This window comes from Squalius cephalus, assembly GCF_949319135.1.
Source record: "Squalius cephalus genome assembly, chromosome: 11".
Classification (NCBI taxonomy): domain Eukaryota; kingdom Metazoa; phylum Chordata; class Actinopteri; order Cypriniformes; family Leuciscidae; genus Squalius; species Squalius cephalus.
Window position 1 is genome coordinate 6,651,049 of NC_137132.1, and position 18,531 is coordinate 6,669,579.

At 37.8% G+C, this 18,531-nt stretch overlaps 2 protein-coding genes across 4 annotated transcripts; one reads left to right on the top strand and one right to left on the bottom strand.

Moving 5' to 3' along the window:
- The first annotated feature begins 1,715 nt into the window (after positions 1-1,715).
- lamtor1 (late endosomal/lysosomal adaptor, MAPK and MTOR activator 1) lies at positions 1,716-10,277 on the top strand. 2 transcript variants are annotated; one of them, XM_079887087.1, is made up of 5 exons: positions 1,716-1,908; positions 4,414-4,559; positions 5,030-5,107; positions 6,216-6,339; positions 8,361-10,277. In XM_079887087.1, exons 1-5 carry the CDS (start codon positions 1,867-1,869, stop codon positions 8,451-8,453), a joined length of 483 nt encoding a protein of 160 aa, XP_079743213.1. In that variant the 5' UTR covers positions 1,716-1,866; the 3' UTR covers positions 8,454-10,277. The 2 variants fall into 2 exon arrangements, with proteins under 2 accessions (XP_079743213.1, XP_079743214.1); XM_079887088.1 differs by having other exon boundaries at positions 4,417-4,559.
- lrrc51 (leucine rich repeat containing 51) lies at positions 10,271-18,403 on the bottom strand. Of its 2 annotated transcripts, none has more exons than XM_079887085.1 (4): positions 18,078-18,403; positions 14,961-15,166; positions 14,710-14,858; positions 10,271-10,763 (listed from the first exon to the last, which is right to left on the bottom strand). In XM_079887085.1, the coding sequence occupies exons 1-4, from the start codon at positions 18,127-18,129 to the stop codon at positions 10,625-10,627; spliced, it is 546 nt and encodes a 181-aa protein (XP_079743211.1). In that variant the 5' UTR covers positions 18,130-18,403; the 3' UTR covers positions 10,271-10,624. The 2 variants fall into 2 exon arrangements, with proteins under 2 accessions (XP_079743211.1, XP_079743212.1); XM_079887086.1 differs by lacking the exon at positions 18,078-18,403 and adding an exon at positions 17,815-17,881 and having other exon boundaries at positions 10,539-10,763.
- Between the last annotated feature and the right edge of the window lie 128 nt (positions 18,404-18,531).

Sequence of the window (18,531 nt, forward strand, 5' to 3'; positions counted from 1 at the left end):
TCAGTATTTCAGAATGTTATTCAATCCATAATAATATTAGACTGGTTTTAGATTTACTTGATTAGTGATGTGGGTCAATGGAGTGGGTTTCTTTTTTTCTTTCTTTTTTTTTTTTTTTTTTTTTTACATAGAATTTGATGTCGTTGAGCATCCCTTTGTTCTGAAAACCTTGCAGCATTTTGGTTTTAGAGTAAGATTCATAAATTTCATTGAAATGTTATATCAATAGCTCCGTAGCTCTGCACAAGATTTCCCATTAAAAGGGGGATTTGTGCGGGATGTGGTAGCTCACCATTATCTATAATGGTTGCAGAGCTATTATCTATATTGATTAAAAATAGTGGTTTTGAAGGTTTAACAGTGTTGAATAGGCCAATAATTCTAACTCAGTTTGCTGACGACACAGCATTATTTCCACATATAAGGAAATAAGTCACATTCACATGTCACATTCATACACTTTTTTCTACGTTGTGACTTTGAATGTACCTCGTTACCAGTGAAACTCTCAGCCTTCCATCAGCAAGAGAGATGTGCAGAACTGTCCAGGGAGGGTGAACTCTCCTCCACCACTCACTGTGAAGTTAATTAGGTTTGGTATTTGTCTGGAAAATAAAGAGTGTGATTTTGTTATACATTTCTTGTTATGTCTTGGAAAGTTTTTCATTCATGAGTGCAGATTTAAATTGAAGCCCAACTTTAACCAGTGGATGAATAAGGTTAAACTCTATGTGCAAATCTTTAAAATAAGTTAGAACACGAAAACGTTCTAATTTGATTTCTATTTTGGATTCATATCATTTAATTAAAAAAGCCCTTATGATTTATTTGTTTCAAATTTTATTTTGTATTTTATTGAATTATTTGTTCGTTTGTTTTATTGTGATCTTTCTGTTTTGTTACTGGCTATGCTAACCTATAAGGCTGATCAAGTGTTATATTCAGAAAATTGTTTATGGACCTTGTTTGTTTGTTTGTAAAGTGGAAGCATAATTAAAAAAAACTGTTATGAAGCAAATACACTATCATAATAATTAATAACACACAATAATAATATATTCTATTCAACTTCACCCAATTACAGTTACAGTATTGTTTTTTTAAATACATAGGCTAGATAAAGTACAACATACTTTATTACACAAAAGCTAACACAAAGCTATTTATCCATGAAACAACAATTACCTATTTGCAGTAGCCTAAGCAAAACACAACAGGGAGAGAGATGTGACTTTATATTGTGTAGCATTTAATTATTTATTTAGAAATATAGTCATTTTGGTAAAGTTACTTTTTAATCCCATAATCATCCCACAATGGTTTTTAGTTTTCATGTAATTAGTAGAACTGCAAACATTTACAAATGTTTTACTATAAGAAAATAGTTGGATAGAGAGCTAAACTTTTACAAAGCCAATATGTTTATTCTTATTATAAGCCAATAAGTTCATCATAATTACATTAATATATTATTAATAACGTTATATTTGTCAATATTTTCTTCCAACTAAGGTGTTTTACAAAATATCACGCCTGAAATTAAGCCAATGAGAAACAATCGCGTAGAATATGACACGTTTTTGTTTAATTTCAGAAACTAATAAGAGTAAAACACTGAAATCTCCTACGACGCCTTTATTTATTTATATTTTATCAGTCGATAACGAACTTAACGGCTCTCGGTCACGGAAATGACGTGCCAGGGTAGTTAAAACGGAAGTCACGTGACACGGCTGGGAGTGCTGTCATGTGATGGTCCCTGCGTTTGCAACGAAGATCTTCACAGCCAGCAAACAAAATAATAAAACCCGCTCAGGAGACGAGAAACTCGCCCAGAAGAGAGCCTGAACCCGCTGAGCGTGTATCATGGGGTGCTGTTTCAGCAGCGACAGCGAGACGTCGGAGCAGGTAGAGGAGATCTGAGCAACAGACACATATAACAGCCATAAAAACTGCTGAATGTGGCGTTTGTATTCCTGCAACAATAACATACATCACATATTTATTATTATTATTGGTGTGTGTTTGTATTTCTGGCTACACGAACAGGCCAATGCTGTGTGTGTGTGTTTCAAAACTACACCAAACTTACTCTAATGCCTCATTTCATTTGATTGGTTTTCTAATCAAAGTTATTGGCTTCAGTGCTGGATCCATTATGATTAGACATATGAAATGTCATAAACTGAGAGTATGTGTGGATCTGATCCCTGGATCTGAAATGTGGTCATGAATGAGGAAATTATGTACTCAGGGTTCCCAATGTCATGGAAAGTGTGATATTGATATCAGTGGGGTTTCAAATCCAGGCCTGGAAATATATGTAATTACTGAGCAAATGTAATGAAGTACAGTGAAATAAATTGTGATTCATGATTTTTTAAAAGTCTAATACAAATTCCAAATACAAATATATTCTCATTATAATTTTCTCTAAATTCTCATATTGTTACCCTGTAATATTATTATATCAAACGTTTAAAACATATTATTTATTGTACTTTTGGACTACACTGTATTTTTTCAACTTGTTTTTAAGCCATAAAATACTTAATAGACTTTTTTTGGGCCAAATCTCTATAAAATGATCTTTATCAGAGGTGTAAAGTATTTGAGTAAATGTAATTAGTCACTTTATCTTTTTGGCTTCTTTGTAGTTTTACTGAGTATCCAAGATATTAGCAATTTTTATTCTCTACTTGACTACATTTACTCAATTATATTAGTAATGCAGTTTTACCTGGTACATTTTGCATGGCACCAATCTTTTTCTGCAGCAGTTTATTTGTGCTATAAAGAAGGGATATCACCATCTACAGGGCGTTGAAGGTACGAGATCATGTGTTTCGCCTTTACTCACCCAAACTTGTCAACAAAGCTACTTTACACGACTGCCAGTGCATTACCAGGTAGTTTCTGAATCACAGGATTTTCATATATGAGAGAGGCCGAAACCAGCTTGTCCAGTGCTAGGCTTTGACTATTTAATTTTACTCCGCATTATTTTATGTATCTGTCATATGGAAGAGACCTTTTTGAAGGATATTGTATTTTTATGCCCTTTTTGAGCACTTGAGCTTAACTGAGGCTGTTGTGTTGACCTTGATTTATTGCAATTTTGAGGTGTTTTATTTTGATTTTAGAGAATAAACATGTGATTGCTCTCCTCACAAACCAACAGTTTCTTGTTTTTCAATGGTATGTCTCTCTGGTGTTGAGGACTTTGAGCCTACATTCAGTATGAGTAAAATACTGTTAAAATCAGGTACTTTAAGACAATTACTAAAGTTGTATTGAAATCAGTGACTTGTAATGAGTCATTTTCGTTGTAAGGTGTCTGTACTTTTACTCAAGTATGGTTTCAGGTCCTCTATACATGATTCACTGACAGTTTGAAAAAGCAGTCTTTGTATAAATCACTTCTGTGCAGGGTCAAGTGATGCAAGTTTGTAAGTTGTTGCAGAGTCTGGGAAATATGAAAGAGGAAGTCATTTAGCAGATGTTGTTATCCAGAGCAACTTACAGTATACTTATGACCGGTTCAGTCAACCTGAAGCCACCCGGGGTTAAAGTCAACTCAATTTGATTTCAACCCAAAATGTAAAAACTTGCTCCGCCTCTGACGAGTGAGACACATTGTCACTCGATTTTAGGGAAGTGGTTCAAGGGAGTGGGTTTCTAATATTTTTTGTTGTTGATTTTTACAAAGCATTTGGTGTCGTTAAACATCCCTTTATTTTTGAAAACTTTGCAGCATTTACGTTTCAGAGTAAGATTCATAAATATCATTGAAATGTTAATTGGAACCAATAGCTGCACACATATGTGACCCTGGACCACAAAACCAGTCACATGGGCCTTTTTTTTTTTTTTTTTTTTTTTAATTGAGAGTTGTGCATCATCTGAAAGCTGAATAAATGAACTTTCCATTGATGTTTGGTTTGTTAGGATAGGACAATATTTGGCTGAGATGTGACAATTTGAAAATCTGGATTCTGAGGGTTTACAAAATTGAAACATTGAGAAAATCTCCTTTAAAGTTGTGCATTTATGTTTGTGATTGTGCTGCATTCACTCACTCAAATAAATGTTTTATATATTTACGGTAGGAAATTTACAAAATGTCTTCATGGAACATGATCTTTACTTAATATCCTAATGATTTTTGGCATAAAAGAAAAAATCGATAATTTTGACCCATACAATGTATTGTTGGCTATTGCCACAAATATACCAGTGCGACTCGTGACTGGGTTTTGTGATCCAGGTTCACATATTGTCACTGACATTACTATCATCACATAGACAAATAGCTGTTCAGTCACTGTTTAAGGTCAGTGTTGCCTTCTTAAAGATGTGTGCTGGTGTGTCTTTCCGTGATCATGCTTTTGACCTCTCGACTCTTTTGTGCAGAAGAATGACGAGGTGAGGCCATTGATTCCTGACCCAAACCTGGACAGAAAACCCACCAATGGCTCGGAGCGAAACGCAGACAGCCTGACGTCCAACCGCACAGACGAGCAGGCCTTGCTCACGGTCATCCTGCAGCGCACAGCCCTGTACGAGTCCTGTCCTTATTCAGCACACACTGCAAGAAAATGCTGCTCTTACTTCGTATTTTTGTCTTGTTTCCAGTCCAAATATATAAAAATTCTTAAATCAAGTTGCATCTACTATAGTAAAAGGCCATAAGATATTGTTTTCTAGGAAAATAAATCAAAATTAAGTGAGTTGTTGCTTAAAATAAGCAAAATTATCTACCAATGGGGCGAGAAAAATGATATTATTAAGATTATTTTTCTTACCCCAATGGCAGATAATTTTGCGCTTTTTAAGCAACAACTCTCTTAATTTTGATTTATTTCTCTAGAAAACAAGACATAATATCTTATGGCCTTTTACTACTTTAGTAAATGCATCTTGATTTAAGAATTTTTAGATATTTGGACTGGAAACAAGACAAAAATACACAGTTTTCTGCATTTAGGGCTGTTGGTGGATGAAAACCTTTTCTTTTTCTCTTGGGTAGGAACATAATTGACGTGTCGGCTGTGGATTCTCAAGGCATGGAGCAACATGAATACATGGACAAGGCTAGACAGTACAGGTGTGTTTGCTGTTCTGAAATGCCATATACAGTAGACTAGATCATAGCAAGTCACGTTTCTCTTTCTTAGAGGTTTTTATAGGGATAAAATGCACAAGATGGTTTCTTTTGGTTTTCTATTACGGTGTGCTAACGGTGTTCAAGTTGGTTTGTTACCTAAATAACCATGCAACGCTATATGTGGAACATCTTTTTTGGTAAAACCTTATTTCAAATGTCCACTTTAGACATTCTATTAACTATCAGTAACTTTGCAACTACATGCAGTCATTAGTAGTATTACTGTCTGCTTGATATCTGCTAACACTTTAATTTATTGTTCCCACAACAGATTAACAGTGACTATAAGTAACTGACTATAAGTAACTTTGCAAGTACATGTCAACTTATCCTACTAACTCGAACCCTAACAGTCTACTAATACTCTAATGAGAGTTAGTTGACATGTAGTTGCAAACTAAGACTAAAATCTAAAGTGGACTATCGAAATAAAGTGTAACCAACTTTCTTAACATCATCAGTATTTTAGGTTCAGATTTGAATAAATTACAGGGTTAGTTCTCCCAAAAATGAAAACTCTGTCATTAATTACTCATCATTATGTCGAATCAAACCTGTAAAACTTTCGTTCATCTTCAGAAAACAAATGAAGATATTTTTGATGAAATCTGAGTGCTTTCTGATCCTGAACCTGTATGTGTCGTGGTTCTCTCGTGAATGCGCGTTGGAGATTCAAATTTTGTAAATAAAGTGGTAAATTATGTTTTTTTTGCACAAACAAAGCACTCGTGTTGCTTCATAAAATTAATGTTAAACCCCTGGAGTCACGTGGATTACTTTAAAGATGTCTTTACTACCTTTCTGGGGCTTGAAAGTGTCAGTTGTGTAGCTGTCAAAGATCTTCATTTGTGTTCATGAAGATGAATGAAAGTCTTACGGGTTTGGAAGGACATGAGGGTGAGAAATTAATGTCAGAATTCTCATTTTTGGGTGAACTATCCCTTTAACAAGGCAACGTTATGTAACTGTTCACCATTTGTTAAAGTTTCCTGTGTAGTGCATTTTTAAATGTGTGTATTGAGCTGAATGATGTGTGTTTGTGTTAAAGCACCAAGCTGGAGGTGTTGAGCAGAACGCTGTCTCAGAAGAAGCCGGTTCCTCTCCCGTCACTGACCAGCCAACCTCACCAGGTGCTCGCCGCTGACCTGGTGCCCTACGCAGACGTACAGCAGGTCGGCTTCACCTTATTAAATCACCCTATGACACGACATTAAAGAAAAAATGGATGCTTAACTTGTAAGGCTAGTCGTAGTGGTTTATGCAACTGGAGGCGTATACAAATATTGCAAAGACATTCCTTGGGAGGCACTTCAGTGTCACATGATCCTTCATAAATCAGTCTAATATGCTGATTCGCTGCTTAAGAAACATTTCTGATTATTATCAGTGTTGAAAACAGTTTCATATTTTTGTGGAAACGGTAATACGTTTTTGTTCAGGATTCTCTGATGACTTAAAAGGACGGCAGTTATTTGAAATAGAAATCTTTAGTAACATTATAAATGTCACTTTTTATCAATGTAATGCATCCTTGCTGAATATAACTCTTCATGACCATACGGGGTCACAGTACTGTATTTATATTCACAGTAGTGTACAGTACTGTGCAAAAGTCTTAAGGCCCTTTCGCACTGGATGCGATTTTGACGCACGAATAATTCGCGCGATGGGTTTATTTTTTGATCAGCTGTTTGTGTTATTAGTGCTTCCACACCGAACGCGAATGTGCTGCGGCGAAAAAACGACTTTTATTTTTTCCGCTTCGATGTCGATTTTTTTTTTTACTTTTGCGGCGACAGAAAAGGCTTCAGCCAATCACACACTACAAGGACAACGATTTGAAAGACAATGTGTGGCGTAGCATTGCCAACCAACTCAGTTATCACGACTGTGAGTATGTTGTGTGATAGTCGTTGTATAGTCCTGTGCTGAGTAGGCTAGCAGGCTAAACTACATTTGGGATAGAAAGCGACAGAGACCGTGTTTACTTTGAACATGTAACAAAATGTAGTGAAACTATTTAGGGCTGCTTTTAGTATACTATATATTCTTTGTGTGATATCTACAGTTTGTAGTCGAATGATTTTAACTTCGTGCGTTACATGTAATGTGTAGTGACATTACAAAACCCACTGTGTTTAGTTGAAGACGCAAAAAAACTGTGCAAATTAGCATGCTCCCCTTCAGACTCTGTTCTTTAAGATTGGTTGCACCCAAAACCTTCTTTTCTGTCTTTTAAAGAAAATGAAAAGCTCGTCTTCACTGGATGATGATGATGAAGTGTCCATGTTTTCTCAGCTGTCGGCGCGAAAGTTTGGGAATGTTGAAGCTCTCTGAACGTCACAGACGTTGCAAATTCGCGTCGCGGCTGATGTGAATGGTTTTGACGCAAACTATTCGCACACGAACTATTCGCTTTTTCGTTTCGCTTTTTCGTTGCGCATCCGGTGTGAAAGGGCCTTTAGGCATGTTAATCCCCCCCCCCCCCCCCCCCAAAAAAAATTGGTTTTACGTCAGTTATTTATATCTTTTGCTGTAGTGTGTCAGTAGGAAATATCAGTTTACATTTCCAAACATTCTTTTTGCCATTAACTGTAATAATCCAGTGAGATTTGTGTATGCACAAGGAGTCTGACAACAGCCGGTATGATCTGATCTCACCATCATCGAGTCCGTCTGTGATTACATGAAGAAACAGAAGAAACTGAGACAGACTAAATCCAGAAGAACTGCGGGAACGTCTCCGAGATGCTTGAAGAAACCTTCCTGCAAAGCTACAGTACTGTGAAAAGTACTGGCACTTGTGTTAAAATGCTGTAAAGTGAGAATGCTTTCAAAAATAAAATCACAAATTGAATTTATTTATGATTTAACTTCTATTAACTAATTCAAATCAATATATGGTGTAACGACCCTTTGTGTTTAAAACGGCTTTTGTCCAGGTACACTTGCACATAGTTTTTCAGGGAGCTTTGCAGGACGGGTTCTTCAAGCGTCTCAGAGACGTTCCCGCAGTTCTTCTGGATTTAGTTTGTCTCAGTTTTATATATTAACTCAGGGGATATTAACATGCCTAAGACTTCTGCACAGTACTGTGTATAAATTAAGAATTTAAGAACATTAATTGCACATTAATGCACTAGAATTCACTGGACAGTGTTTTGTTTTATTTATTGTGCTCTTTCCTCCTCAGGTCTCTAAGATCGCTGCGTACGCCTACAGCGCCATCTCACAAATCAAAGTAGATGCCAAGGAAGAGCTGGTGGTGCAGTTTGCTATACCATGATTCAAAAAATGGACCCTGTCCTCTCCCCACATTCTCTGTTTCTGTCTCTCTTTCTGGCCCTTTTCACTCCTCTGTTCTCCTTCCAAACTGCTTGATATGCAGACGCCCATGTCTTTGTTCTCTGAATGTCCTGCAGATAAACATATTCACCCCAACCAGAGCTCTTTGTGTAAATCCGTCACCCGAGACCACAGAACAGATCCGAGAGGGGAAACCCGTCTGATCCCAGCGGTTTCTGTGACGAGTTGCATTTGATCAGTTACCGGTAGATCTTCAGGTGTGTGTTCATGCATTAATCAAACCTTTTACAACAAAAATGTCAAATTCGACAGTCGTGTCAAGCTGCTACGATTGCATATTTTAGTTTTATTTGTTCTTCTTGTTGTTTTTTTCTGTTGGATTTTCAGTTGATTCGACATTGTTAAACTGAGACTCCAGACTTCACATTTATACCTGTACTAGTTTTACTCAGTTCGGCGGGGTCGTCTTTACACACGTTATTCTGCACGTAATTCATTCATTCGCCTGGAATCACTGTGGTTTAGAGTTCATTATTCCTAATTAAATCCCATTAATGTATGCACTGTGTTTCAGGATTGGGATGCTGATGAATATGGGCAACATGCATAAATAATACCTCTGTCTAACCAGAGTAACACACGTAACCCTTTTACTTTTTATTTTAATTCTTCATTGGAAGCTGAACTCTCTTGTTCTTGATCAGCTTGAAAGTCAATCAAATTGATTCCCGGCTGGTTTACATTTGAGTCTATTACTGTTACCTACTCAAAGTATGGGATGTCCTGCAACTTTAGACCTTGTTAATTCGAGTTTTTAACTAGTCGGCACCATTTTTCTCCATTTGCCATGTCGCGGTGGAGTGTAAATATAGGCTAACAGAACAAGTGACGTGCCGCGCCATGTCATATCAAAAATATTGGTTCATTTGCGGTTCATTTTGAATCCTTTAAAGCGGCTCTGCTGTAACTGGAGGGAAAGGGTTTCTTTTACTGTCAGGCAGTCATATCGGAAAACACGGACGCTGATTAAACCGAGCCAGGGCAGTGAGGCCTGTCTAACAAGTAAACATACTGTCAAATCACAGAGTTTTGGATGAGGCGGTGGGTTCGAATGGCAGTTTGTAAAGGAAGTTTTTGTGTCAATGCCTTTAATGTACAAAGTGTAAAATGATTCAAGAAGAATGATTAGCGGGAAGCATAAACGGCTCTACGGCGCCCCCTGGCTGTATTATGCCTTAGTTTAAGGCTTCTCGATCAGTGGCTTGTTTTTAGCTAAGCAAACAGGGACACTTTTACCTAGCCTGTTCCACTTTTAATGTAATAAAAACAATTAAAAATATATTATGAAGTTGCTTTAACATAGTCAAACTATTTTTTTTTCTCTTCTGTTGTGCCGAAAGACGAGGAAAGCACTAGTGAACTGCCCCTCTTTCCTGACCGAGTTTGAAATGCCACACAGTATGTTTGTGTAATTATTTATTTTTGATTTTATGTATTTTTGCACGCATACAGACCGTGTGGCACCATTGGCTCTCTAGATCGTCGCAAGGCACATTTATCTTTCCTTGAGGTTTTTAAAGGGATAAAATACGCTGCAAGACTCAAGATGGGGTTTTTTTTGTTTTGTTTTTTTGTTGCAGTGAACTAATAAGTGTTCAAGTTTGTTTGTTATCCTAAATGTGGAATACTACCTGATTTACAGAGATCTCGTTTCTTAGGCTAGTACCAAAAATTTAATCTCAATATTCTGTTAATACTGTTTTGTTGAATGAAATTATGCATTAAAGACTTTCAAAATTGTAAAGTATTATTTTATTTTATTGAATGTGCAGACATACATTGGTGGCGAGTACAATGAGAGTATTTTCTTCATTCATTGTCTTGCATGCAACACTTCTAGATTGCTTTAGTGGACGTTACTCTGTTGCTTAAGGTGTTTCACCACTTATCCATGTGGCTTCATCAACAGCTAATGAAGAAACACTCTAGGTGACTAAAGTAACTCCAGCCCTGCAATCATTATACGGTTTTGGATGAGGTTATAGTAAAGGCAACTTAACTGTGGTAGATCAAACCGTTGCTAATAAACATTGTTTATTAGACATAAAGCCAAGCCATCTGTAACATGACAGGGTGTCGGATGAGGAAGGCTCAGTCCACTTTGCTTTGACTCGTGGATTTGCGCGGGTTTCTCTTCTTTTGCCAAACTGAAGTCAACTCTCGCTCTTGTTTGGTCACTGCACTGAAATCAATCATCTTCACATGAGGAAGGGTGGCGATCAAATGTGCCCTGGGAAGAGAGGCAGAAAAGCAACTTAGTGGAATAATCATACCTCGAATACAGAACATTCGTCTGTGATTTTATACACAATTCTGAGCGATTCAACACTTCATAACAGAGAAATTGGTAACACTTTACAATAAGGTCCTGTTTGTTAAAGGGTTAGTTCACCCAAATTCTGTCAGTAATTACTCGCCCTCATGTTGTTCCATTTCGTTCATCTTCGAAACACAAATGAAGATATTTTTGATGAAATCTGCGAGCTGGATCACTCCTTCATAGGCTGCTAGGTAACTGATATCTGCCAGCCCAGAAAAGTTAGTAAAGAGACATCGTTAAAATAGTCTAAGTGACTACAGTGGCTCAACCTTAAGTTTATCAAGTGACGAGAATAATTTTTGTGCGCAAAAAATCACAAAAATAACAACTTTATTCAACTATTCATTTTCTTCTGTGTGGGCCTGAGTGAGTTCACGTAGTGTAACAGCGCAGCGCTTCTGGGTTGTACGTCAGAACGTAGGCTCACTATTGGCCAGCATCACACGCATGACCAGCGTCAGCCAATAGTGAGCCTACGTTCTGATGTACAACCCAGAAGCGCTGCGCTGTAAAGGCCATTGCACACTGAGTCTGAAATTTTCGTATGCGTTTTTTCGTGTTCGTCAGCCTTAAAATTCGTCACGCACAGAAACCTTGCACACTGAGTCCGATGCATATTTATTAAACCTTTGCGGAAAAAAACACAGTGAGGATGATTTTGTTGCCCTCTTTCTTCTAAAAAAGAGAAAAAGAAAAAGGAAATATTGGGTCCATCCAATCCTGAGATTGCGCCGAGAGGAAAGAGTTTTTTTCACCTCCTTATCAAGGAGTTGCGAAATTATCCCGAGCGATTCAAAATACATCAGAATGTCAGTGGAACAGTTTGATGCTTTGCTAGCGATACTAGAGCCACATATTAAAAAGAAGACCACCAATTTCCGTGAACTAATCGATCCTGAACAGAGACTGGCAGTATCTAAGGTATGGACACACACACGCGCTGGGCAGACAGAACAGCTGGATTTTGTCGTTCGCTTGTACGGTACGTGGCTCTGAATTGTCAAAAAACCCTCTCAAAATACTGGCTGTGGATGCGGAAAACGCAGAAAATCAAACCCGATCCGAATTTTTTTATTACGGACGAAAGTTTCGTAGACAGTGTGCAAGCGTGATTGACATAACGTGAGATCGATTTTTTTTTTTTTAACGTGCGAAAATTTCAGATGCGAATTTCGGACTCAGTGTGCAATGGCCTTTACATTATGTCAACAGCTTAGGAGAATGACATGGAAGAGAAGAGATGGTTGAATAAAGTCATTATTTTTGCGCACAAAAAGTATTCTCGTCGCTTGATAAACTTAAGGTTGAGCCACTGTAGTCACTTGGACTATTTTAACAATGTCTTTACTATCTTTTCTGGGCTGGCAGATATAAGTTACCTAGCAGCCTATGAAGGAGTGATCCAGCTCTCAGATTTAATCAAAAATATCTTAATTTGTGTTCCGAAGATGAACGAAAGTCTTACGGGGATGGAACAACATGAGGGTGAGTAATTACTGACAGAATTTTCATTTTTGGGTGATCTAGCCCTTTAACTAGCTTTGTTAAAGGGTCTGTGTGTAGAATTCAGAAGCCCTAGTTATTAGCGACACCGGTGGCCGTTAAGTGAACTGCATCCAGCAACTTATTGCTCGACTGGTGCAGGTATGATGTCACTTTGTAGGCCAACCAGCAGTTTGCATCACGCTGGTTCCCTCAACAAAAACCCATAGGATTTTCCCATAGGCTGTTGGATTATCGCTAAAAACAAGCTCTGTGATCAACAAAAGTTTATGATACTTTTATGTTTTGGCCATCAAGATAATTCTCACAGATGAACAACTTTTATGAATTTTGAAGCTTAAATGCAGTCGTCTGAAGTAAAAAGCTAAAGGTAGGCTATAAACGAACTACACCACGGTCCCATGAATTTGACCCCAAAAGCAAGATTTTAACAGTTTCATAACACTTGTTTTTAATGACATTTTTCATTAATTAATGGAAGTACAACAAATAAATCCATGATGTATAAATATTTTGTTTTCGCATTACAGTAATGAGAATTTAGGGGGGAATTGTGCTTGACGTTAAAACATACTTTCAATCCAAAAACTCTTAAAGGTGCATAAAATAGGCTTTGTTGTGCAAAATATATGGTCTTATTTCTTTCTATTTGATTGTGGGGTGAGACCAGACCTGGACCTGTCCTTGATTATAGGCCATGGGCTGGGAAAGGTCTTAACACATGCACCTGCCGCGTGTGTATCAGAAGAACTATATGTGATTACTGTTGCTGTGCAGAGGTTTGTAACTGGATCCAAGCACCTGTTGTACAGAGATCCACAGAGGAAAATCACAGAGTTCAGATACGGCAAGATGTGTTTACTGCATGAACACTGTACTGAGGCAAAAATTATAGTTCTGTTATTAACTCGCCATCAGTCATGACATGCTGCTTGCTTTCTGTTGAACTTTTGAGTTGCACAGAACAAAATAAGTCAAACAGATCTGGAACGACTTAAGGGTGAAAAATGGAAACTGAAAAGACTTTTCCAAAAACTTTTGGAAACTCTTCTGCTCCCTGAATTGTGCACAGGGCCTAAAATGAACACTCGCCAAATGCGAGTAAAAGAAAGCATTGGCGAGTATGGTAAATGGACTGCATTTATATAGTGCTTTCAACAGACCCATGGCCACCAAAGCGCTTAACATTCACCCATTCATTCACTCATTCATTCCTCATGGACACCTCGACACTTGGTCAGGTGGAACCGGGGATTGAACCACCAACCTTCTGGTTTGTAGACAACCTACATGAACCATTGAGCCACTGCCACCCAATATACTAAAGATACAGCGACAGAAATGTAATAAAGTAAGCAAATGTAAAATAACACTGCATAGTCTTCACTGCATAAATTAAGCATCCTTATTAATGAATGCTTATTAAAGTTACGAAGGTTATTCAGTCAAGAGCAGTGAGTGATTTTCTACTTTGTCCAACATTAAAAACACACAGTAGCAGGAATATTAGGCTGCTGTCACTTTAAGAGCGAATGCACAGATCTAATATACTGATACACATGCATTTACTTTTTCAACTGTTTGCGTTCACTTAAGACATAACCGACTATGTTTACTAGTATTCTCGCTATCTTTTTATATCATTTTGTGTTAAATTGTCCGCTCAAGTGCAAGAAGACGTGAAAGAGAGCAGAGTTTAGTATTCACACAGTGAGACTTCGGATGGGTGCGCACACAAAACTTTCCACATGGTGCAGCGCGTGAGTAACGAAATGAGCTCCTTTCACGTCTTCTTGGGCTTGAATATTTAAAGTTTTAGGAATTCTAACAATGCATGAAAGTTAACAAATGTGAACGACATAATTATATAAAAAAATAGACTAGCCTATACAGTGTTATTTTACATTTGCTTACTTTATTACATTTCTGTCGCTGAAAACTACTGTTAGACCTACCTAAAAAGCACTGTTTATTTCATTTGCATCTTTACTATATTGTGTTTATTTTTGCTTTTGCTTGTAATATGATTATTTGTTCTTATTTTATTACTGACTGTCTTTAATAATGTTTTTAATTTATATTAGTTAGGCTAGTAGTTTTAGCTGGGGTATCAGAATTGGAGTAGAGAATTGTGAATTTGCACAGTTATCTAAAATTTTGGTGTTATTACTGAATGTTTTTACAAAACAGTTTGTAACCTGTAAAAAAAAAAAAAAATACCAAGATGGTACATTTTCTTTTTGTCACACCTGCCAATGGTCGATACAAAGTCACCGGCCATTGGCAGGTGCGGGAAAAAAATAGTTTTAGGCCCTGATTGTGTATCTAACTGCCCTTTGACCTTCAACCATACCTGTAGTCAGGCTCGGTCACAATGGGGTTGCCGTGTAGAGTGATGGTATAGAGGGATGGCAGCACAGCAAGTTTATCCACTTCCGACAACTTACAAATACGATTTCCATGGAGATACAACAAACGTAACTCTTTAAGTTGTGTGAGGACCTGACGGAAAGAGAGAGAATGACATGTCAATGTAGATCCTCTAGTATAGTACATAATCTACACACAAACTGTTCTGCTAGACACAGGTGGTGAAGTGCGTACTGGGTCAATGTGTTCAATCTCATTGAAGGAGAGGTCGAGCCAGGCCAGACGGTTCGGCTCAGCAAACAGAGCAGAGACTGTGTCCGTCAGACCCGACAAGTCTGAGATTAAGTTGTTGTTGAGTCTGAGCGTCTGGCTGAGGAACTTCCGCTCTGAGTCGCGCTTTAGCCGAAGAGCGCCTGGATTCGGCACATCAGAAAGAATGTCTGAAGAAAAGGGGATGGACAGAAAGAAAGTTAATAGTGCTTTAGAGGAAAAGCAACGCTCTGCAATCAATAATTGTGCACATTTATACAGACTGATAATAATTTGTGTATAAATGTTCTTTCAGAGGAGAAATGTAATAAATTACTTGAACCTCTTCACATTTCCATACAATGTTTTTTGAAAGAAGTCTCTTCTGCTCCCCAAGGCTGCATTTATTTGATCCAAAAACAGTAATATTGTGAAATATTATTACAATTTAAAATAACTGTTTTCTATTTGAATACATTTAAAATGTAAATTATTCCTGTGATCAAAGCTGTATTTTCAACATCATTTATTCAATGTCACATGATTCTTCAGAAATCATTCTAATACTAGTGCAAAATGACCGTGCAAAATCAGTTTTTGTGTGTGTTTTTAGTAGGCTAATTGTTGGTTTGGTGTTTTGAGTGCTCATTGTTACAAGTACACAGCAAAAGTTCAGTGGCATTTTTATTTGTACATGGTAGAAAGCACACAGTGAACTCCGAGAAAACGCTACGCTTGAGCAAACAGTTTGTGAATAGGCAACTACAAATGATGCCCGTGAAAGAGACCGTGAACGCATTGAATAGGATATGTTTAGTTGGTGAATAGCATAGGCTACTATTACACAGTAGCGATAACGTTAAGCGCATCAAAATGAAATACACTCACCTAAAGGATTATTAGGAACACCTGTTCAATTTCTGATTAATGCAATTATCTAATCAACCAATCACATGGCAGTTGCTTCAATGCATTTAGGGGTGTGGTCCTGGTCAAGACAATCTCCTGAACTCCAGACTGAATGTCAGAATGGGAAAGAAAGGTGATTTAAGCAATTTTGAGCGTGGCATGGTTGTTGGTGCCAGACGGGCCGGTCTGAGTATTTCACAATCTGCTCAGTTACTGGGATTTTCACGCACAACCATTTCTAGGGTTTACAAAGAATGGTGTGAAAAGGGAAAAACATCCAGTATGCGGCAGTCCTGTGGGCGAAAATGCCTTGTTGATGCTAGAGGTCAGAGGAGAATGGGCCGACTGATTCAAACTGATGGAAGAGCAACTTTGACTGAAATAACCACTCGTTACAACCGAGGTATGCAGCAAAGCATTTGTGAAGCCACAACACGCACAACCTTGAGGCGGATGGGCTACAACAGCAGAAGACCCCACCGGGTACCACTCATCTCCACTACAAATAGGAAAAAGAGGCTACAATTTGCACGAGCTCACCAAAATTGGACAGTTGAAGACTGGAAAAATGTTGCCTGGTCTGATGAGTCTCGATTTCTGTTGAGACATTCAGATGGTAGAGTCAGAATTTGGCGTAAACAGAATGAGAACATGGATCCATCATGCCTTGTTACCACTGTGCAGGCTGGTGGTGGTGGTGTAATGGTGTGGGGGATGTTTTCTTGGCACACTTTAGGCCCCTTAGTGCCAATTGGGCATCGTTTAAATGCCACGGCCTACCTGAGCCTTGTTTCTGACCATGTCCATCCCTTTATGACCACCATGTACCCATCCTCTGATGGCTACTTCCAGCAGGATAATGCACCATGTCACAAAGCTCGAATCATTTCAAATTGGTTTCTTGAACATGACAATGAGTTCACTGTACTAAAATGGCCCCCACAGTCACCAGATCTCAACCCAATAGAGCATCTTTGGGATGTGGTGGAACGGGAGCTTCGTGCCCTGGATGTGCATCCCACAAATCTCCATCAGCTGCAAGATGCTATCCTATCAATATGGGCCAACATTTCTAAAGAATGCTTTCAGCACCTTGTTGAATCAATGCCACGTAGAATTAAGGCAGTTCTGAAGGCGAAAGGGGGTCAAACACAGTATTAGTATGGTGCTCCTAATAATCCTTTAGGTGAGTGTATAATATTCAGAAGTAAACAGCATAGCTGATTTACAGATTCAGTTAACATCCACAAATGAACAAGCGCGTCGATTCAGGGAGCAGTGCAAATTGTTGGTTTTTGTGTGTGTTTTTAGTAATTGTTGGTTTGGTGTATTTGAGTGCTCATTGCTACAATTACACAGCAAGTTCAGTGACATTTTTATTTGTGCATGGTAGAAAGCAAATACTGATACTGACATAATGACATAGGCCTACAATAAATGTGGAAAACTGAACTACACGATTCAGGGAGCAGCTGATACACAGTGAACTCCGAGAAAATGCTACGCTTGAGCAAACAGTTTGTGAATAGGTTATTACAAATGTCCGTGAATAAAATATAAGTAAACAGTGTAGCTGACAGAGTGTTTATGTCAGAATGTTTATTTTTAAACCACAACCTTCTAAGTGCTTCTTTTACTGATATATTTAACGATATTTTTTGCATTTCTAATCCAAACAACATCATTCAGATGATGATTTGATGCTCAAGTAACATTCTGATTAATGTTAAAAGAAAAGTGTTCACTTTTTTACCCCTCGTGATTCTTTGATGAATAGAAAGTTCAAAAGAACAGCATTTATATGAAATATAAATCCTTTGTAATGTTCTATATACAGCATATATATGTATATATTATAGGCTATGTAAAATTATATATATATATAAACTAATCTGTTTTTAATGTGTCTTCTTAATGTAATTTTTCCCACCATCAGTCAAAACCGCTCGGACCGATTCTGTGAACCAGATGAACCGATTCATTGGAAAGATCCGACTCAAAGGAAGGACTCGTTAAAGCATTCTATTCTGTTTCTGTTCTATTTTGTTTCACTCGAAAACGTGCCCCATTTCGGGAAATAAAATGCGTTCTAATGTTGAAACAGCAGAAAATGAATTCTGACCTAAAAATTAAGAAGTGTGATGTAAGCAAAACTTTCAAACAAATATAATAGTATGCACTGTAGAAACACACCTGGAATTGTGTTGAGCTCCTTAAAAGAAAAGTCCACTGGAGATCCAAACATGTTCAAGGCTTCAGAAAACAAGATAAAAACCTACAAATTCCAATCAGATGGAAGAGTACAAACACTGACCTCTTGAAACGAAGTTTAACGAAAGTGCATAGAGTGACAATTAAAATTTAACCACATAATAAACGAATACTTTTCTAAATTGTCGTCACCATTGTCATGATTTTAAGTGTTCTTTAACCATAGAAAGTTAGGATAACGCCAGCATGGGTGGACCACAACAAAGTTACCATGGAAACAACGCGTGTAGTATTGCATTCTGGGAGATGTATTTCATTCTAAAATGGAGACTTTTGAAAGACTTCCTACAAGGGCGTTGCGGAAGAAGCTGCGCTTTCATTGGCTACTTTGATTTGCGTCACCACGTGATGACCAATAGCTGTTCAGATACAGTTC